The sequence below is a fragment of the Paramormyrops kingsleyae genome, chromosome 2, assembly GCF_048594095.1.
Source record: "Paramormyrops kingsleyae isolate MSU_618 chromosome 2, PKINGS_0.4, whole genome shotgun sequence".
In the NCBI taxonomy this organism is placed as follows: Eukaryota; Metazoa; Chordata; class Actinopteri; order Osteoglossiformes; family Mormyridae; genus Paramormyrops; species Paramormyrops kingsleyae.
Window position 1 is genome coordinate 22977503 of NC_132798.1, and position 22165 is coordinate 22999667.

The following is a 22165-nucleotide window of genomic DNA, read 5'->3' on the forward strand; positions in this document are numbered from 1 at the left end:
GAAAAAATATTATCTGACATGTCACATCTCATCAGATCTGCCCAAGGTGCATGTAAAATTGCTTTATCGAGTGCAACTTTGGATGGAATCATCCTCGACTGTTACGAAATAATCAAAGACATAAAACCTAAAATCACTCCATCGTAAATATTTTTTGTATCTGTCTGCATAAGACTGTGTATATAGTCTTAATTTTATAATGCATATGCCTTCCAGCTGTTTATCCTCAGCAAGGTCATAGGGGATTGTATATTTATACTAAAGCAATACTGTATTTTCTGAGGGAAGTATAGATTTAACCAGTGCAAATGGATAACTACTCAGATCTTGGATTTCACACCGGCAGTGTAGCACAGTATGTTTTTCCGAATGCAAAGTTTGACACCAGCGCATAAGACGGTTTTAAAATCTGAGCTCTACTGTCTTACGCTTCAGTGAGACATATCGCAAGGCTACAGCACAAAGAGAAAGACCAGTACTCCACACTGCCAGAATGCATTTATTAGGGTTCGTGCCACAGGAGATGTTCACAGGGGATAGAAGTACTGAGACCAAAAGCAGCTCAGTACTGGTATACAGGCTAACACACAGGCTTTGCGGGCTAACGGAGGAGCATGTGCCATCTTAAAACAGCCACTGTTAAAAGCTTATCTGAGATACACCAAATAAAAGCTAAATATACAAAGCACAGAACATACAGACTACCAGTGTGGTTTTCACATGGGTACATGGATCTTACATTTTCCGCTTAATAAAAAGTAAAATCTTTCAGAAGCCCCTACGACAAAGAAAAAAAAAGAAAAATCAATCCTGGGGTCTATCAGACCCCAATGTGCAAATTATCCAGTTTTCTTAAAAATTTTCATCTCACCGCTGTAAGAAGTTCATGAAGTGAAGCATTAATAACAGGATCACTATCTTAAAGTACAAACATAGCAGATAGGTTTTATATTTTAGAGCCTCGCACAGACTTAAGAACATGGAAATTTAGAATAAGCTTCGTAAATGACCTTGATAAATGACGAGTAGAATCATTTTTGAAAACACTGATCTATGATACTGCACCTAGCACGTGCAAGGAGATCTCAGAGCCAAGCCTGAGGAGGTCACACCAGAGATGTCTGGGATTACATAGCTTGCCAGATCATACTGTACAGTGCACCCGACTTTGTGCACAGGCCGAGGCCTGATATTAGTAAATCTATCAACATAATGGTCAGGAAGCAGTTGGTGATCCACGTCCATTGCTACTGGTGCTCCTTCAGGAACTGCTTCATGTAGGCCGCAAGCGCGGACACATCCTCCAGGGTCACGGCGTTGTACAGTGATGCTCTGATGCCCCCGACGGACCTACAGATGAAGAGCAGCACGTAAAACCCATGGCAGGCACTATCCAGGGGGAAAAAGCTGCTGACTGCCTGCGTTATACAACACTGTGCATAACGTTAAGCAGTCAAAGAAAAGGTAAAAGGCCATTTATGTGGGAAGGGTGTATTTGCTCAGGAAAAAAGGAATTTAATATTGGAAGTTTAGAACATATGCAAATGAACAGAACCACAATAAACAAAAAAAAAAACAAGAATTTCTTCTGTTCCCCAAAAAATATATCTTGCTGAATAGCTAGATGAACACTAGTTCTGTCCCCAAACCCCTCCTCAGGGGCACCTCAGTCACTCCATGTATTTGTTAAGTTTCAGCACCAGCTCAATTAACTAATTGACTTATTTTGATCATTCAGTTTTTGAGCCCATTAGCAAGGTGATGTGGTTGGCGAGTCAAAAAATACAAGGGTGACATACTGGGAAGATTTGAGGTTTTGAAATGGCTAAACAGACATACATTTTCAGACACAAACTCATAGTTTTACACCAACATGAAGATCATTTAAACATAGTTTTCTATTACTGCTTAAGACTTTTGCACAGTACTGTATAAGGTCTCACCAAGTGCTCACCAGCACAAGCAAAATGATTCACTGTAAACTAGCAAATGACATTCGACCTTTTTGCAAGCGGGTCCATCTTACCATCTTCAGTCTCTATCCTTACATAAAGCTATCTGCTGGTCCCTATATCTAGCCGGCTTTTGCAATAGCAGTCAATGTCAAATTACCTAGCAACACACTGTGATGTACCACCCTGAAATAAAAATCTCTGGTGCAAGATCAAAGGTCAGTGCAATAATTGAGATAACAGACCAAAAAAAAAAATACACAGCAGGACGGTCCCTCTGTCAGCACTGTGTGCTCAGAGTAAAAGGGTTTAGAAGAAACATACAAATATCCTGCATGTCAGGTAAATTATTAGACAGAAGATCTCAGCAGTGTGTCAATCCACTCATCCATCCTCCAGGCAACTCATCCTGGTCAGGGTGAGCTGCAGTGTATCCCAGCAGGACAGGGTGCACTGCTGAGGGAGGATGTGGGTAGGCCAGCACACACACCACGGGCAACGCACTGGCTCCAGTTAGGCTAACTGCGTGTCTCTGAACTGCAGGCGGTAAGCTGTGTGACACAGGGAGGACAGGGGCAGGATTCGAACCCGTAGCCCTGGAGGTGGGAGACACTGCCCACCAAGTCACCATGCGGTGCTTTATATTAAGTATGGTCAGGCTGAAGTAGGCTTGGGTGGAATCTGCTTTCTCATGCAGTCACCTTCCATACCGGGCAGTGTCTCCCACTGTCGTATACGGTACTTTGATGATGTTTCCGAAAGCAGTGCCACCATGGTGCGGGAAATTCACTCGGATGCTGCACAGATGCACAAGTATTTGCGGACTACACCTGACAACAATGGCAAGTGGGTATCGGCGGATTTCCTTCAGCATATGTGCTTTTCTTCACCAGTTCGCTCACCATTTTGGCCACTTCTTAGTACAGTTCCACCAAAACTTACTGAGGTATGTATACCGTGGTATACCCTATTACCTTAATACCACCTGAGCCTGCTATAAAGTTATAGGAAACAAAACAGCACATACATGTCTTTCTGCCAAGGCCCCCCCGGCAAGTGTGATGCCTTGAGGCCAGTGCCCCTCCCCCCAGGTGTGATGCCACCAGTGACCCTCCCAGGGTGCCCCAGGTGTGACACCTTGCCATTAATGACCAACCCCACTCCCCCCAAGTGTGACACCTCGGCGCCAGTGCCTCCCCCCCAGGTGTGATGCCTCACAGCCAGTGCACCCCCCCCAGGTGTGAAGCCTCGCCACCAGTGTCCCCCCCTCAGGTGTGATGCCAGTGACCCCCCCCCCCCCCAAATGTGTTGCCTTTCTGCCAATGCCCCCCCCCTCAGGTGTGACGCCTTGCCACCAGTGCCCCCCCCTACCAGGTGTGACACCCAGTTCCGTGCCCCCAGGCGTGACACCTTGCCGCCAGTGCCCCCCACTCTCCAGTGTGAGGTCAGGTTTGAGCATGCTGCACCTGTGTCCTTTCAGGGAGATCATTCCCAACTTGGAGGCCCCATCCAGGAACTTCTTCTCCAGGGCTTCATCTCCCTCTTTCTTTCCGATACGGAACGGGATGTTCATGCAGCTCCGGCAGCTCTCATCCACCGGACACCTGGGTGGGTACAAGCATAAAAAAAACCGCAGACTGCTTTCCTGAATGCAGACAGCAAGGCTGAATGTCCACCTTAACCTGACACAAATCAGACTGTCACAACACAGAAGAACTTCATGTTAGAGCTAATGACCAGTGTAGATCTTAACCCAGAGCCTGGCCCACTAATTTAGCCATATCTACTGGAATCCACCTGACCAAAACTACCTCCAGACCTGCAACAATGTCAAAGTGGCCTGCAGTTACACTATGCTTCACATTTATTAGTGGTTTACATAACAATTTTAAGGTAAAAATCAATCCAGCTATCCCAGGAATCACAGGGCATAACACAGGAGAATGAGATGCTAGTCCATCACAATACATATTTCGGCTAATGTGCAGCTAGCAGAATATCCTCTTAATCTGAGTTTACCTTTTTCCAAGACAAGGGACTGCAAGGGGAATCCCATGCAGCACATGAGGTTGCAGTGAGAAAAACTTTGAGAAGTACAATGCAAGAAACACTATTTGCACACAACAGCAGCGATCCTGATGTCCGATTCATGAACGAATCCTTCATTTTCAACTGGTTTTCAAATTTAAAAGAATCAAACTTTTTGTACGTCAACACACTGCACAGGTCAAAGTCTTAGATGCCAAAACTCTAAAAATACTTGGCAAATTATCATATAAACAAAGCAATGTTTTATTACTTTTACATTTTTTTGTAGTTAGCCTGTAGCCATGTTGCCTTCAGTACCCCTCCGCACATCATATTCTGTTGCATATGTGCTGTGCGCGTGCCCAGCACTACGTGAACTACAACTGATATGTTCTTAGCGAGAAACACTACCTGGATGCAGTATTCCTGCCTCTGCATGCAGTGTGTGAATGTGATTGTGCGCAACACGCAAGCAGAAGTATTGTTAAAGAGGATTTCTGCCCTGAAAAATTGATTCTGACATTACAGATCTATGCATTTGAATTACTACCTTAAGGACTAATAAAATACTCATATCTAATGGGGAAAAAATAGGGTTAGGGGAAAGCGATTCCAAAGCCTAGCAATTTATGCCAAACAAAATGAATTTACAGCGCTTTATGAACCATCTGCTGTATTTTCTGACCCCAGTAGGTGGTGCTCTTGGTTTACTTTGGGATGCTTTGAGCCCTTTTTTAAACAGAGAGTACCATCTAGTTGGGACTGGTGAGCCACAGCTACCATGCAGCTGGGCATGCACAGCAATTTTACATTTTTGCGTGCAAATAGTGTTTCTTGCATTGTAGTTCTCCCACTGAAAATCATGCAGATACAAATGTGATTCCGCGCTGTATTGGACTTGGGTACTAATATATCAATCGTGCAGATCTGCGGTGTGATATGCATTGCAGCAAGACTGACTAAGTGCTACCGGATGATCTTCGTGCTGTGACGATATCGGGATTGGTCCGGTGTGTCAATCTTGGCTGACAATGTCAGCCGAAACTTCAACTGTATCAGTATTGAAGGTTAGCAGCACCAGAGCTAAAGGTACAACTATGAAAATAATGGAGATGATTGCATTGGATGATCAGCAAGTTTCTGTAGTGGAGCGTGAGGGACTTTATTAGCTCCCTCACGACCTATAAGAGGTCTCGAGTGAATGAGTCAGTGAGTGAATGAGTCAGTGAGTCAGTCTGTCTGCCTCTCAGCAGAGTCTTTTCAGGAATCTCAGGTCCTAATATCTCGAGCTGTCCCCATGCATGGCCAGTATCCTCAGTGCATCCAATTCACAGTGAATTTATAATTCATTATTAAATCTGGCCCACAAATCAATCATTTGTTTTCCACAAAAAATAAAATGATGTGACATCATTCTGCACTGGCACGTTCGGCAAGTTTCACCATAGGAAACCCCCCCCCCCCCCCCCAGTCAGGTAGCGCTCCCTTTAGAAGTATTTTTTTCTTCAGTAGTTTAGTAGTTGGTTTTTTGACAATTTACACTGGCTTGTTCTCCCAGTTTAATCATCAGAATATAAATGAAGATTCTTCTGTCTTTGTATTACAGATATATACTTAAGTTCCCATGGTGGTTAAGAGATTAAATATGTCAAATATCTAGAATCAGTCAATAATCAAAATTAAATCAAATCACCTTCCGGCCAACAATTTACATTCCAACTAAGATCCATACAGTACAACACAATACACGTTCATGGTACGGAAGAAGCAGATAAAATAACTTCAGATTAAGAGGATATTCTGCTAGTTGCACATTTTTAGCCCAAGGTACTGAATCACCCCCCAGAAACTTACACATAGAATCCATTGGATCCATTAATTATGTCATAGATCGTGCCTGATTTCTCCTTGTTGAGCCTTTCCATAGCTGCAGTTCCACCATTGTTCTTGATCCACTCCAGAACCAGACCCATGATGTAGATGCTAAATGAATATCAGAGACATCTGTGAGCTCAGGTACACAGTTCCAATGGACACACACACTGCATTTCAGTCACGGTCCATCTGTTCACTCAACCAATAGTCTGATTTTTTGGTGTACTTACAAAGCTAGGAAAAAATGAACTGTGGGCTCTCTACACGGAACTCATAAAACAAAGCTGAGAAAGTGTAAGTTGTTTACATATGATGAAGAGTTCTTCATAAGTCACAGACACAGGAACTAATTCCACAGTCTGAACGGGGCACAAAGCTGTAACCCGATTGGACAGCTAGGACATGTGTATCTCTTGCATGTCTCGACCTGGGATATAAGGCCCCGGGGCTAAACAGGGCACTCCTGAAGCTGGCATCCGAGGTCTACCTGAAACAGGGAGGGGTGTTGTACAGAGAGGCATTTGCGGCCTGAACGCCGTAGTCCAAGACGGCGGGGCACTCCTTCAGCGCCTTTCCCAGGAGGTCTTCTCTCACGATGACGACGGTTACTCCAGCACAGCCTACGTTCTTCTGAGCCCCAGCGAAGATCAGGCCAAACTGCAGGCCAGACAATCACGGAGTCCTTTAAGGCCTCCACTCAGGGGACTCGCAAGCTCCACAGAGAAACACCGTGAAGTAAAGCACAGCACAGCAAGTTCTCCAAATGGACAGGCTGACAATCATATTTCGATAACTGATTACTTTAGGGACCCTGGAACTCGTGACTAAGTGACTGCTGAACAAGGTCTCAAAAGTGTACTACACAAAACAGGTTCATTCAATTTTTTTTTTAAATCAAAAACTAGTTCTTACAATGATTACCCCCAATTTTACACTGAAACAAACTAAAAATATGTGTTTGGACAGTGAATATTTTATAATCTCCTAACATTATATTAACGTTTGAGCTCGGGACCCATCTGTTGATTTGCCAGGTACCTTTGACACGTCGACAGGTCGTGACAGGAAGTTGGACGACATGTCACTGACAAGCACGACCCCTTTAGTGTCCGGGACAGATTTGTACTCCACCCCGTGGACTGTTTCGTTGGAGCAATAATACACGTAAGAGGCTGAGGGATTCAGCGTCCAGCTGCTGGGAACCTCTGGGAAGAAGATTATGCCATCATGAAACCAGAAACACGCAAAACATCACCGTTACATCATTAATCCAGTGGAGGACTCCTATATGAAGCCAACAATTCAGTATTGTGGTTGTAATGTTTGTTTGCTTATTTTTTCAGTTAGAAACTATAACTAATTCTTATTTCAAGAGTATTTAACATCTTTCAAAAGAATTTCAAATTAAGTTATTTTCCTACACTGGAAGGCTACAGGGTAAGAACTCCCATAATGCACCACACAGACTGACCAGTGTGAGGACTGGGCATGCTTACTTGTGTAACTGCCCATCTTAGGGTGGACAATGTTAATCCTGCCATACTTCTCTGCCTCCTTCGCCGCCTTGGCCGACCACGTGCCTGTGACAAAATAATCAGCACAGCGATCCCCCTTCAGACCTATCAGGTTGAGGGGCACGGCACTGAACTGGGCAGAGCCCCCACCCTGCAGAAAGATCACCTTGTAGTTCTCCGGTATGTTCCTGCCCGGGAGAAAAGCAACAAAGGGGCACTTTAAAAGTGGCATGCTGGCGATAAACAGTAGGCAGACAGACTTGCTACTTGTTGGCTGTGCAGCAACAAATACAGGATCCTGATCTCTGTTCATTTTATACAGCCACGCTATTACAACGAACTGAGGAAAAAGGCACCTCATCAGCAGTTGTCTGTCAGCTAACCATTTTGACAGTTCATTAAGCAGTGCAGCCCCCCTCCCTCCCCGCCTCCATTTAGCCAGTGGAAAAACACAGCAGGCAGACTGCGTGACCACACAAAGACCACAAAGACAACCCTCTGTTTCAAAAGCATGGCAAGGAACACCGCAAAGGCATATTAGTATACGACAGACTTACATTAGTTCGCGCAAAAGACTTTCCGTGTTGTTAATGATTTTTCCAAAGTCTGAAGACCGGTGACTCATTTCTGAAAAGATATACGGTTTAATACACAAGTATTAACGATGGTCTTCGTTTTGATATGCAACAAGTAATTTTAACTCACCCAGAACACTAATCCCGATTCCATTGTAATTCAGCAGCTCATTTTGTGCCTCCAGAAGTACCTAATCCATATTTTGGGGAAAGCATTTAAATGTAAACATTTTTTAAGCATGCATTTATCTCAAACTTTTAAACAAATAGAATCGCGCAAAATAAAAAACAAAAATAAGTATTATCTCGCCCACTGGACTGCGTGCCCGCAACGGTGTGCATTACTGAGGCGTGAAGATCGCAGACTTGTCCTAGTCAATGAATGGCTGATGCAACTTTTCTAACTCGAAGTACAAAGAAAAGCAAGTGCAGCAAAAAGGAAAAAAAAATGCGCAGCCTCCAGCTTCCTCCTATAAACTATGCTCTAAATTGAGAAAGATTTTTAAAGAAATCCATAGATTAAAAGAAAATAATTAAACGCATAATGAAACGAGCGTCGGTAACACTGCTCAGTTGCAGCAAGACAAATGCAGTTTACTATAGTTAGGCAAATAACACTGGGATAACGCTAAATACATGCAACCTTAAACGTATAACAAAATCTTACGGATTGTGGGAGTTTTGCGGGTCCCGCGCCAAAATTTATCGCTCGTTTATTTTCCATCGCCGATTCGTGTCACAGGCTCCGGTATAACGAGCCGCAGATTCACCGATGAAAGTGTCCCAGGTTTCCGCCGTCAGGGTATCTGCGGCTCCGGTCTCGGTCTCCCGAGCTGTCATTGGCTGCTGGCTCCCCAATAGGTGTAATGCCGGGCGAGCCTCCTTGTGATTGGCTGGCGTCTTCCCAGGGTCAAACGTGTCTATGAATTCTGCAATTTACTATCAGAGTTGCGACATTGTAGATGTGGTATCTCAATCAGTTCAACCCGCAGACTAAGAATATCATGAGGCTAATAATGATATAGTAATACATTTTCTCCATGTCAGGTTTATTGTGTTGAATGATTTGGCATGTAATCTTTAATCAAAATAATATTCACAAACGCTACATAACTTGTGTATATTCGTTTCTGAGAACAAATTTGAAATTATAACCTGCATTGCAATTATTTTCATATTTATTGTTCACAAATAAAATTCAAGGTAAAATATTTACAAAGCAAACGTGGTCACAAAGGAATCATAGTTATGGAATCAAAACCCTGAATCAATAAACTTACGTACATAGATCAGTTATTTTCCTTTTAATTTGAGAGCTAGTACATTTATTGAAATATGTAAGGTCAGAGTGAGTATGCAACCCCACTATTAAATAAACCCATTATCCTGACCTGACTTCAGACTCAGGTTTAATATTTCTCAAAAGACACAGGCTCAGACTCTGCCTTTTCCAAGTTTACTTTAGCATAACCTAAACCGGCACCAGGATAACTGGTTTTGACAATGGGTGAACAGGTGGAGATTAACACAAGAACAGTGACAAAGAGGTATAGGCGAGCTTCTCGAAATGCACAATTTCCTATTGAGTTTCAGTGAGGCCATTCATTATAATGTGCACATGCATGCATTCTGGCTTGGACAACTGTAATGGTGAAGTTAAAGGCACAGATACACTTACTCAGGTAAGACAGCAACACAGCAAACAATGATCAACACTAAACTACAGTGAGGCAAACATATTTAAAAGCAACAAGTATAAAAAGATACAGTAAAGGAAAAAAAAAAAAAAACTTTCACAGCACTGTTATAAAAATTGGAAATATTTGTATTATACAGTGGGCCCAGTATATAGAATGCATGGTAAAAACATAAAAGTGGCACAAAAACATGATTTCTTGGCTTTTTGGGAGAATCAGAATTCCCTCCTGCTTTCCCTGCTCACAAGCTTCCAAGAGAGTGGATGTTGTCCAGGAGCTCAGATCCAGACGCCGGCCTCCCATTAGGGTTAGGCAGGCGGGCCCTGGACAGCTTCCCTCCAGAAGTCCTACAACCCAGAGATTCACTTCTCTTGCTGGAGTTCGATTGGCTGGAAGTTTCCTTGTGGGATCTGTTGTCACAGGAACCGTTACCATATGAGCCGCTGCCATGCAAGTCATGTGACTCCAGTCGGGCTACGGGCCAGAGGGAAGATGGAACACTCTGTTTCCCTCGCTCCTCCACGATGAAAGTGTGCCAGGTGTTCCTCAGGTCACTGGATTCCTCAGGGGCTACATGCTGCAGGAAGTCCCCCACAACAGGGCTTCTGGGCGGGTGTCCTGACGTGGCGGACAGCTCTCCTGTCTAATCATAAAGTTCTAAAGTTACACAGGTTTGTCACAAAGCCTGACTGCTGCTGCCACCTGAGTTCATAAGCTACTAACGTACCCAAAAACCTTAATATCAGACACTTTTATACATGTGACATGAACTTTCTGGGATGCCCCAGACTCGTCAGTAATGCCTGTTGCATCAGCACCTCTCAAACTGCTCATCTACGGACTTGGCAAATGAAAACATCCCTTCGGGGCAGAAAGTCACAGATGACCAGAGGATAAGGTAGTGAGCTGTTTAGCTTGGGGTCCTGTGTCTGCAAGACGTGACCTCGGGGACATTCAGAGCACATGACCGAGAATCACGTTACCATCTGAAAAGCACTAATCTATCTCCTTAACATAGATAGATTAGATAGATCAGACACACAGATAGACTGATTAGATCAGACAGACAGGGCAGACAGACAGACAGACAACTTTATTAATCCCCGGAGGGAAATTAAGTTGTCATAGCAGCCAGATACATTTAAATTAAACAATAAAATAAAATTACATAATAATATAATAAAATGAAATAAAAGAAAAGATAAAAAACATAATTAAATAGGATACTGCAATAGACGAGGTGCAAATGAGATAAGCTGCACATATATGTGCAAGTTATTTAACTGATGAACTCAGATTTGTACTGAATTTATTCCTTCAATGCATAAGCTCATGTTACCATTCAACAGGGTCTGAAGTTGTCCAAGTCATTTCTGTAATTCTGTATAACTATAGTGATAAAACTTCAAACGTTACCTGGTCATTAAAATTACTCCAAATGTATTTTTTGCATTAGTATGTGTCATGTACACATACTCTGGATGTTAGAATTAATTAATTCCCTAATACCCACTGAGAAAACTTGCACTTACTGAGGACACTAAACCGAGGCGGTCCAGTGCCTTTTGCGCACCCACTATCCCCAGTGTGGAGGTGAGACTGGGTCTGGCCAGCTGCCTAAAATCCGCCTGGTCAATCCCTGCCATGGAGGCCAGCTGTCCAAGCCTGAAAAACATCCAGGAATACAAGCAAAATGTATACACTATACACACTTCATCCGATAACTGTCCGCACGATACCGTACTTTACCCTTAAAAAATTGGGAAGTGCCTTGGAAGAAGAGCTAAAACAACCATGTTATTTCATTTAATTATGCTGTAAAATACTCCAAAGGATGAATGATCAGACGTCATGAATAAAAACAAGTGTAACATCCCAGGGACATAATATAACAGGGGAAACTGCAGAGTAAACAGGCAGGCAAACAGTGAAGCAACACTGCTGTGGACGTCTGAGCCACATATCTTACCATAACTAAACATATAACACTAATTATAATTACAGGCTAGTCATATTTACTCAAATATTATGTACCATTTACAGATATCAAGCAAACTGCTTTTTGTTCTTATAGTAAAATGTTTTTTTTTTTAATGGTCAAACTCAAAGGTCTACATATCAATCCCTCAAGCCAAAAGCATATGAATTCATGGGATATTTTTCACTATTAAGAGGTTGTAAGGTGGCACAGTAGGTCAGTGGATTGGTGTCCTGGCCCAGCTCTGTGTGTGGGCTCGGTGCGTGAATGTGTGTCCTGCGACGACCTGGAATCCCATTCATGGATAGGGTATAGGCTACAGGCTTACCACGACCTTGTACTGGATAAGCGGTTGGGAAGGACATTTCAATTAAGTGGGCGTATAATTCTTATTGAAACATGGAGTAAGTTGAGTTTGCTCTCATTTTCAATCAAACCAGCTAGAGTGGAGCCTGATAACACCCCTGACCTCAGTCCTGTTCACATGCTCTGCTCTCCGTTCTGCCAGGCGATGGGGCGGCACTGTTCAGCTACTGCCACAAACTTCCAGCTCAAAGACAAACTACACTGCATCGCTACCACCACTCACCCCACAAAAAATAAAAGGGTTATGGAGTCGGCTGCTTAGTATGCGACATCTGTCCTCGTTCTGAAGCCCTTGCTTGTCCTTTAGCAAGCAAGACACATACTTGTTTCAGTACATAGCTGGAAGTGGCTCAGGGGGAGACAGAGGCCTGTTTTCTGTTTCCGTTTGCTGAAAGCACAGTGGATGGCAGGCAGGACAGTGCGAAAAACATGCAGGTTGCATGATTAAAGGGTACATCAGCAGGACTGGGGGGAGCGAGGAACACCAAGTAGACGGTCTATAAACTGCAAAAACTGGGTCAAAGGCTGTGATTTTCATAGGCTAAGTGCTATAGTGAGTCATTAACTGTCATGGCTGAAATACCGGCTACAACGCCCAATAAATCTCTAACAAGGACACCGCACACCTACCTCAGAGAAACCCAAATCGTGCATAATGGGGCACTCTGCAGTCTCTGTGCCACCCTGGACCCAAATCCTGATCATTCATCAACTTGTAAACAGACAACAACCTTCCCGTAACATTTACTGTGAGGGTGATTCGCACCAAGCCTGCATCTTGAAGGCCATCGAACTAATTACAAGGATTGGCCTAATCATGTAATTGAAGTCTTATTTTAAGAGCTTCATAATTCTATAAAAACCCTTGTGGAATATGTGGCATCCGATACTACTGGCAGGCAGAATCTCCCTAAAACTTCTTGTCTTCAAGGCAATTTTCTATGACTGCTGATGGATGGTCAGCCTACCCAGCGTCCTTCAGCAGGTCCAGGAAGGCATGGAACTTCTGGAAGGACGCCTCAATGCTGTCCAGCATTGCTTCGTCCTCCAGGGTGCTGGCCCCCGAGGGCTGGGAGTGTAGGGCCTCCGACAGGGACAGGTTAATGCTCCTCAGCCGCTTGTTCTCCAGCTCCAGCTGAGACAGCAGCAGAATCACAAAAATCTTTACCAGATAAGCAGAACAGGAGGAGTTCAAGCAGATAACAATCATTATTATTATTGTCATTAACAGCAAAATAATTTACCTTGATGTTTATACAGATTCACACAGATGTTACACTAGTGTGTGTGTGTGTCTGTCTGTCTAAAAATTGATTATGGGAACCCCCTGCTCCCCCCCATCTAAAAAATAGCCTGTGATTACAAGTTTACAGTGGACATAGATGTTAGTTAAATGCTAAACAAAATACACCACATTAGGTCACTCGCACAATAGGCAATTCTGCTGCTCGCGTCACTCACATCCCCGCAAGCCTCCAGCTCACACATTCACAGTGGGGATACCTCAGTGAGGAAGGCATCCGCGTTGACTCACATCCCCGCAAGTCTCCAGCTCACACATTCACAGTGGGGATACCTCAGTGAAGAAGGCACCCGCTTTGACTCACATCCCCGCAAGCCTCCAGCTCACACATTCACAGTGGGGATACCTCAGTGAGGAGGGCATCCGCTTTGACTCACATCCCCGCAAGCCTCCAGCTCACACATTCACAGTGGGGATACCTCAGTGAGGAAGGCATCCGCTTTGACTCACATCCCCGCAAGCCTCCAGCTCACACATTCACAGTGGGGATACCTCAGTGAGGAAGGCATCCGCGTTGACTCACATCCCCGCAAGCCTCCAGCTCACACATTCACAGTGGGGATACCTCAGTGAGGAGGGCATCCGCTTTGACTCACATCCCCGCAAGCCTCCAGCTCACACATTCACAGTGGGGATACCTCAGTGAAGAAGGCATCCGCTTTGACTCACATCCCCGCAAGCCTCCAGCTCACACATTCACAGTGGGGATACCTCAGTGAGGAGGGCATCCGCTTTGACTCACATCCCCGCAAGCCTCCAGCTCACACATTCACAGTGGGGATACCTCAGTGAGGAGGGCATCCGCTTTGACTCTCGCTTTCCGTTCCTCTGCCAATCGAAGCCGACACTCCTCCAGCTCCACCTGGCAGCCAAGAAGGGAAACAGCACTGAAGTGGAGACCAACCTTCCACAGGGACCGTCTGGGAGAGCAGGTAGAGAATAACTGCTCTGGACGTCTGAGCCACATATCTTACCATAATTAAACATAACACTAATTATAATTACAGGCTACAGTCATATTTAATCAAATATTATGTACCATTTACAGATATAAAGCAAACTGTTTTTTGTTCTTATAGTAAAATGTTTTTTTTTTTTTTTTTTTTTTAATGGTCAAATTAAAACCTGTCTCTCACAAAACCTGCAAATAGCTATTCAGTAGATTGAAAATGCTGAAAAATGTTATTCTAATATTCGGGCTATAAGAAACAGAGAATGCAAAAGTAGTATATGGTACAATGAACTACAGTAATTTTATCCATGACCAAGGGCTGGAATTTCGCCGTCAATAGGCACATATGTGCAATTACCAGACATAATTACAGCGGGGATAATATGACCAACAATACAGTTTGTGTAAAACTATTCTTTGTATTAAAAAAAAATAAAGACGCATCTTTCAATACAAAAAAAAAGTTCAGAAAAACTCTAAAGCCAGAATATTACATACTAGAAAAGGTAGGATAGAAAACATTTTTCTAAATAATCCACCAATAGTTGGTTCTTCATCTAATTCTTAAGCAATGCATTCCAACTACGCAACATTTCTTGGTAAACTCTTGCCAGTTGTTGCAGTCATTATGAACCTGCAGTCTTTTATGGTGGAGCACTGTGATCTTCTGCTGGGGGACCAAACCAGGGGCTTCTATCAAACTCTCTGCTTCCTCCGATTCTGCTTCTTCAGACTCTGTTTCCACGGTAATTTTCACGGTGCTGGCATCCTGAGAGAGAGAGAGAGAGAGAGAGAGATGAATGATGCCCAGTCCATGTGAGAAGTCGGTCACAGACGTGGAAGAATGGGATTGAGAGACATACACAGAAGGTTCAGTGACCTTGGCTGGGAGTGGATTTGTGATTAACATGGAGTCATCGTCTTATCCCAGGCATAATAAACCATCACAGATTGAGCATGTTCGTATTTTATATTACTCTGTGCAACATTTATACCAAAATTTATACATTTATACCTGGCAGGAATGTTTCCCTGGAGCAGGGAAGTCCTGAGGGTCCCCCCTGCAGAGAGAGAAAAGCACACATCACTTCCACCTCATGCTCAACTCCACTGCCGATGCCACACCGTGCCAGCGACTCCTCCTCACCGCTGTCGATTGGCCCGTGCAGCTGCGCGCCAAGGGACGTGCTCGCCTGAACCTACACGTGATGAGAGGGGGGCGCTGGATCTCCTCCCACCGCTCACGGATGTCCTCAGCGAGCCTGGAACAGAGACTCCTGTGAGTGGCTGGAACGCCTCCCAGCACCCAGGCTGTGAGATCCTTATGGTGATCCCTTATGAACAGCTGAGAAGCCCTTCGCTATGAGCACAGTGAGAGCGGTAAGTGGCAGGTGTTCCAGATGGGGAGAAGCTCCACAAACTGCAGGATTAGGCGTGGTCACTAGAGTATGACGCTTTTCAAGACGCGGCTAACAAAGCAGCGATGATAAGCACTACCAAGCAAGGCTGAATAACTTCAGGATATTGAGCTTTGAAGATTTACTCATTCACTGAAAAATGCTCATTCAGTACATAAGTAATTTGAAAACCAGTTAAGAGTAACATAAAATTTACATCAGAAGACATGTCATCAAACCCAAATAACTGAGCCAATTACTGCAAAAGCAAACAAATTCCTGAGCTGTGCCACTGGAGTGCACACGTACTTCAACAACAATTTTGGGAGCTACGGCATGATAATTCTGGTGTTCGATGACAACGTCTGTTGTAACCGTTTTAGCGGCAAATTACCTATTTTAACATTTGCTCTTCCTCGAACTACATTTCCTGGCATCCTGGTCTGCCTCTGACCTGTGGGATTCAGAGCGTCCTTGGGAGACGGAGGCTTGATCCACGAGTACTGAGATACACAAAAGGAGCCAAGGAGGATCGGTCATTACGTACACACTGCAACGCACAGACCCAAGAGTAACAACCATGACTGACAGCCAACAGCTACTGGAATTACCACGTTTGTGATTTACTCCCCAATTTTTTTAACGACAATTTGCCACTAATAAAAGTATAGACATAGCAGTCTGTTGGTTACAGTACAGTCTTGTGTGCAGATGGTGGCCATGTGTGAATGAGAATGTGTGCGTCTGCAAGATTTATCTCCCAGCAAAGATTTATTTCCCCTGGCTGAACCAACCTGAGACGCAGTTCCCTCGGTGTTCAGGAGAACCTTTTCGATCACTGCCTTAATGAGGCCATTATCTAATGACAAAGAAAAGAACATGTCCTCCTCACTGATTATTCCTTTATCCTCACATTAGAAACACTGATCTAACACTTTAACAAAACTGCTTCTTCACAAAGACCCCCCCCCCTCCCCCAATGCCTGAGAGCCCCGCTGTGCTTTCATCTTTGCAGATGCCCTCTGCCTCCTTCCCAGAATCTTTTCATCTCTAGTAAAAAAGGTTCAAAGATGCATTACTTCATCATTTAAAAATTAAATTACTGACAACAACTCAAAGCTGAAATGGCTGAGATGTTAAAAACTCAGAAGAATTAAGATTAGAATGTCGAATCTTAGACTGTGGAGATTTCCAGTATTGTATCAATGGTGAAAAATGCACTGACAAAAAGGTGGTTTCAGTCTGAAGATTTGAAAAGAACAGAAAAGGGCGCGAATGAGTTCAAAAAGAAAAAACGGGTGGTAGGTGAAAATTAAAACATGCACAGTATTAATGATAAAAATGTGGCTTTCTATTCCTCCATCAATTATGAAATAAATACATAATGCAAGAGCTCAAACACTTTAACCACAGAAACGTCACACCACTGGGGCCTTTCGCATTTCAGGTCCTTACATCCTGATATTCTGGGGTCACAGATATAAAAGATATAAAAATATTATATTTTTAATTACCCAATGCAAAGAAATTATGAATTTTTGCTTTTTTTCATAAAACAAAATAAGAAATAATAATAAACGTGATCACACATCCAGCCTGGCACCTAATGAAGAAATACTGCGTGTTAATTAAAAGAGAACTTGTGACCATAATCAGGGTGTGAATAGTGTTTCAGTGCCCCCCCCCCCAATGTACCACATCAATCTAGGTTTTCATAGAGTTCTTCATTCCCCATCCCAGGAGATTTTCACACAGCTAGCCACTCAGCAGTAAGAATAAGCAGCTCACCCACGAGAGGGTTCCTCCGAATATCTAGAACAGCAAGAGTAGTGTTGGACTTCAGGGCTCCCAATAGGGCCTTGGCACCCACATTGGAAAGACCACATTTCTGAAGGTCCACAGCTGTGGAGACATCGACAGAACATAACCATGCCAAAGATGTCAGTCCGTTAGGATGAAAGAATCCATAGTAAAAGTCTAATAACGGTTCAGGTTACTTTATACAATAGCAGCATTAAAATGGAAATACAGGAATACACAAACAACTGTGTCAGGGGGCACTCCAGCATACGGCTTACACATATGAGGTTGAGTCTGACCTTTGACCCAGAAGTCTTCTTCTAGTTCCTGAGCGAGAACCGCAGCTCCTCTATCTCCGATCAGGGTGTTGCAGCTCAGAGTGACCCTGCGGAGCCCACTCATACCGTCCAGCTCCGGCTTCCTATAGCGCAGACTCTCTGCCCAAGCCACACTATGTCGCCTCATGGCCTGGTGCTACCGGAAGAGTTTGTCACATGACTTAATTTTGCCATTACTATATAAACTGATCAGTACAGCTGACATACAGCAGGGAAAATAAGTATTTGACACATCAGCATTTTTATCAGTAAGGGGATTTCTAAGTGGGCTATTGACACAAAATGTCCACCAGATGTTGCCATCAAGCCAAATATTGAATTCATACAAAGAAATCAGAACATTTAAGTATACAAGTTGAGTCATAATAAATAAGGAGAGTAAAGCAAGTAGAGCTGAATATACTGTACTCAGATCACCTTAATGATGGCGGCCATGTGTTCTGCTCCTCGCCAGGTCAGATTGCAGCCTGTGAAATCCACCGTCTTGATTGAGGTGGAGTACTTCACACTTTGGCATATCGCTGCACACATGCAAAACACAGAACCGGGGGGTTTACCCAAAGAGCCGCTTTTCTGAAAAGCATGAGCGAGCTGCGATGAAAATTCAAATGAGGAGACAGGTAAATATGATATTATCATTCTCACCCTCCAGTCCCTCGTCACCTATGGGGCAGGATGCCAGGGAGAGGTTTTCCAAAGCTGCACTTTTTGCTATACCCTGACAAGGAGAATCAACATGGAGCATCAAAGATTATGATTGATTTTCATATCAGACAAACTGGTAAAGGCCCCCTGAAACACTTCTGCCTTCTTAAAACACACAAGCACAGCTAGTAATATTTCACTAGGCTTGTTTTCTAACTGCATATGAATTTCATTGAATATTTATATCTAAAGAGTGAATAAGTGTAATGTATAAATAAATTATACAGCACAAGTTTATGGGAGGCCTGGAATGAATTCCAGAAAGCACTGGAAACTCGGTAGGGGACGTCATCCATCACAGGGCACACGATCATAAACACATCCACGTAGTAAGTGCGATTTGCATTAAACTACAGTTATTCACAAAGTCACTAATTCACCCAACATTACTCATATTGTCCTGCACAATTGCCTGCACTTTTAGTGGGATTTTCCATTAAACGCCAATTCCAACTCGCAAAACTTTCTCTATTGATTTTTTTACAAAGATTGCAAATCACTGTAGGACTAGTTGTTGTTAAAGCTGTAAAATACTTGCAGATTGTCACTCTCTAATGTTATTATGTTCCTCTAGCTGCAAAGGGTATGAATATGACTTTACAGCAGGAGGAAGTCACTGCTCTCACACCCACTGAGGGGCAAATAGACTGAGTGGCAGCATTAGCGTTCAGCAAAAAACATCCAAAATGGAAAGAGGTGCAGTTGATTGTAGAAATCGAAGTACGATGTGTCACAGACACATTTAACAAGAAACAGGATCCATCTTTTTACAGACTGCCGAAAACTAAAAAAAAAATAAGTATCGGACGTAGATCAGTCACATATGGCCGATCCGTCTAATAGGTTACGGATCAGTGCCGATAACGATGCAAATATTGGATCGGTGCATCTCTAATATTTGTTTGTTGCTAAATGGTTATCATTGCACTAGGATACCTTCGTGAGCAGGATGAGATCTCGGGGCCTCAGAGGAAGGCCCTGAAGCTGGAGGCTTCGCAGACTCGGCGAGACGGTCAGACAGTCCCGGAGAGACTTGCACAGTCTAAACGTCATGTCTTTGGAACGAAAGGCGGGGATCCACTTCCTGAAGGATGACCTGTATCTGTCTACTGCAATATAAAGACAGAGACTGACATAACTGAGGTAAGAAATTCACCAGTTAAAGGTTAAAATGCGCAGTATTCTCTCGTGATGACAACACAAATGTACATAATATAAGAACACTTTTGCTCGATTACGACAAGAAATTCCCATGCATATCGATTCATATGGCAAATACAAAAATTATCCTAAAAATCTTAGACATTCTCTTCAACTTGTTTCTTTAGCCCAAAATACAGTGACTGCTCAAGGGCAAAAATGTAAGGCAGGGGAACATGGATGCAGAGTCAGACTCGGAAACTGCATAAGTGCTGCGTCGTTTGCTCGAAAGATGCAGGCATGGCTGTGTGAGTGAGCGGAAGTGAGCGTGGGACCAAAAGGCAGCGACTGAAATGCTTTGTCTGCGTCAGGGGACTCCAGCTCCAGTCCTGGAGAGCTACTGTACAGCAGGTCTCAGGTAAATACCAGGAACAGGTGTGGCTCATTGGAAGTCAGGTAGGATAGAATACCTACTGGATAGTAGCTCTCCAGGACCGAAGTTGGAGACCCCTGGTCTAAGGGTAAAAATATGTATATGGTGGTGTGATATACACCATATTACCATCTTTCAGCTACGATGAACAGGATGTGTGGCTGCTGACTTCCAGACACTCACCAGCGTCTGCAGAAGTGAGCTGATAGCGACTTCTGATGGCCACGTGGTGCAGGTGCTTATTGATGGCCAGTGACTGCAGTATGGGCGCCCAGTCGATCAGCTTTAGGCGATCCCCGCAGAAGTCCAGCACGCCCTGTCCCAGGTTTGCCTTGACAGCTGGAAGCGGGACGCTGTCCTGCAAAGCGCAGGCGGAGTCATAGCAAGCCTCGAAGTCCAGGGCTCCCCTGCGCCGGGTCTGTGCCGCATCTAACATGGTGGTGCTGGAATAAGATGCAATCAGAGTCACTTTACGCCAGTACCGTAACAATAATTCGATATTGGTAGGTAACTCATTTCAAACCAAAACTAATGCAGCTTAAGTGTTACGCCTGTAACAAACTCAGGAAAAAATAAAATCATATATATAAACACACACACATAATATTATGGTGTACATGACAATGCAGTTACACAGGACCAACTCGTGTCTAATTTTGGATAACTATCAGTATGAACTTTTACAGTAAAAAAGAACATTAGCCCAGTTTTCTATGCAAGATCAACTAGCTGGTTAATCGGCTACGCCATTTTCTATAGCTGCGAAATTTGCATGGGCGACATTGCGACTGATAACTCAAATGTCGCACCATAATCAGCAATAAAATTAGTTAATAAGTGAGCTAAGTTAACTGATTAGCAGCAACCTAACTGAACCCGTATTCGTGGCTATTAACTTTTCGGGTGAATCTGAACATTTCATATCGCGTATTGATCCATTTCTGGCTCACTGTACCGGTCGCTATCCCTGAACGCCGACACGTTAGACCATATCAGACATAAATACCTGCCTGCCGCCCCAGCCGCGCTAACGCCGCTGTTTCCTTGGTTTCATGCCGCTGCCGTTTGAAAATGGCACCGGCGGCCGCCCTAAATCTCCCATCGGCCCCCGCGGCCGCACGCTCCCATCGCCGTGCTCTGTTTACGCGCGCGCCCCCCCGCGGCGACACGAGTGCAGCGCACTGCGCCGCTGTCCCGTTTTTTGCCACGTACGACGGGATGGAGGGGCGGAAACGGGGCGGGGGGACTCAACACCTGCTGGCCAAGCAGGGAAACAACGGATAGAATGGGACAAGACAAGGACCGAACCTGACAATCTTCCATCAGCCCGACTATTAGGGGCCTGGAGCCTATCACTGCTTAGGGGTACACCCTGGACTGGATGCCATTCCGTCACAGGATACAAACTGGCACGCAGACATACATTATTACAAATTTGAGACACCAAGATAAGTATACATCTTTGGATTGCAGGAGGAAGCCCACGTCACACACACAGAGACATGCAGATTCCACAGAGCAGGGAGGGATTTAAACCCTCAGCCTTGGAGGAGTGAAGCAAGTGCTACCAACAGACCTGTTGTGCTACCCATAATAATGTAGTAATAATTCTCATCTGTATCTCTTACTACTGACAGCACCACTGCAACCGAGTAATACTTCAAGACCAGCACTACTAAAATCTAACAAAAGTTTCAGTTATCCAGTTATCTAAATAAATTAATTCCTCATCAGATAAGTTTATTTTAAAGGACATCAGCATTTAATGGCTACATATACAGTGCCCTGTTGAATCATGAGTTACTCTACTTGTTGCCAAACCACCTGTAGGGTTTCTTTTTGTAAAAATGAGTTGTAACTAGGAATGACATACATAAAAGATCTAGGACAAGACACTTGGGTCTGATGCCAGTTTTCTTAATCTTTTAAATAGTTTTTATTACCTTAAATAGGTCACTAAAGTTACAAGTATTCAATAGTTGACTCTGACACACTAATGAATCTCATTTTCATTTTATTAATGTGTCTAAAATAAAATGGCACATCGGGTTGCATTTTTGCTGTGAAGCTTCGGAATCTGGCTCCAGCTATAGCTGTGTGAATTCATACAAG

The 22165-nt window shown here is 43.8% G+C and overlaps 2 protein-coding genes across 6 annotated transcripts; both read right to left on the minus strand.

The window, feature by feature from the left end:
- Positions 1–486: 486 nt before the first annotated feature.
- Positions 487–8782, minus strand: psat1 (phosphoserine aminotransferase 1). Its single transcript, XM_023803045.2, has 9 exons — positions 8612–8782; positions 8075–8135; positions 7927–7996; positions 7352–7557; positions 6894–7060; positions 6343–6512; positions 5835–5963; positions 3419–3556; positions 487–1350 (listed from the first exon to the last, which is right to left on the minus strand). Exons 1-9 carry the CDS (start codon positions 8666–8668, stop codon positions 1248–1250), a joined length of 1101 nt encoding a protein of 366 aa, XP_023658813.1. The 5' UTR covers positions 8669–8782; the 3' UTR covers positions 487–1247.
- A 322-nt stretch (positions 8783–9104) lies between these two features.
- cep78 (centrosomal protein 78) lies at positions 9105–21164 on the minus strand. 5 transcript variants are annotated; one of them, XM_023803041.2, is made up of 16 exons: positions 21064–21164; positions 20237–20496; positions 19417–19589; positions 18421–18493; positions 18193–18296; positions 17737–17911; positions 17426–17539; positions 16432–16496; positions 16032–16140; positions 15388–15502; positions 15256–15301; positions 14875–15009; positions 14073–14150; positions 12954–13120; positions 11174–11306; positions 9105–10284 (listed from the first exon to the last, which is right to left on the minus strand). In XM_023803041.2, the coding sequence occupies exons 2-16, from the start codon at positions 20487–20489 to the stop codon at positions 9883–9885; spliced, it is 2142 nt and encodes a 713-aa protein (XP_023658809.1). In that variant the 5' UTR covers positions 20490–20496; positions 21064–21164; the 3' UTR covers positions 9105–9882. The 5 variants fall into 5 exon arrangements, with proteins under 5 accessions (XP_023658809.1, XP_023658808.1, XP_072564191.1 ...); XM_023803040.2 differs by having other exon boundaries at positions 21060–21157; XM_072708090.1 differs by having other exon boundaries at positions 19417–19586; positions 20950–21064.
- Between the last annotated feature and the right edge of the window lie 1001 nt (positions 21165–22165).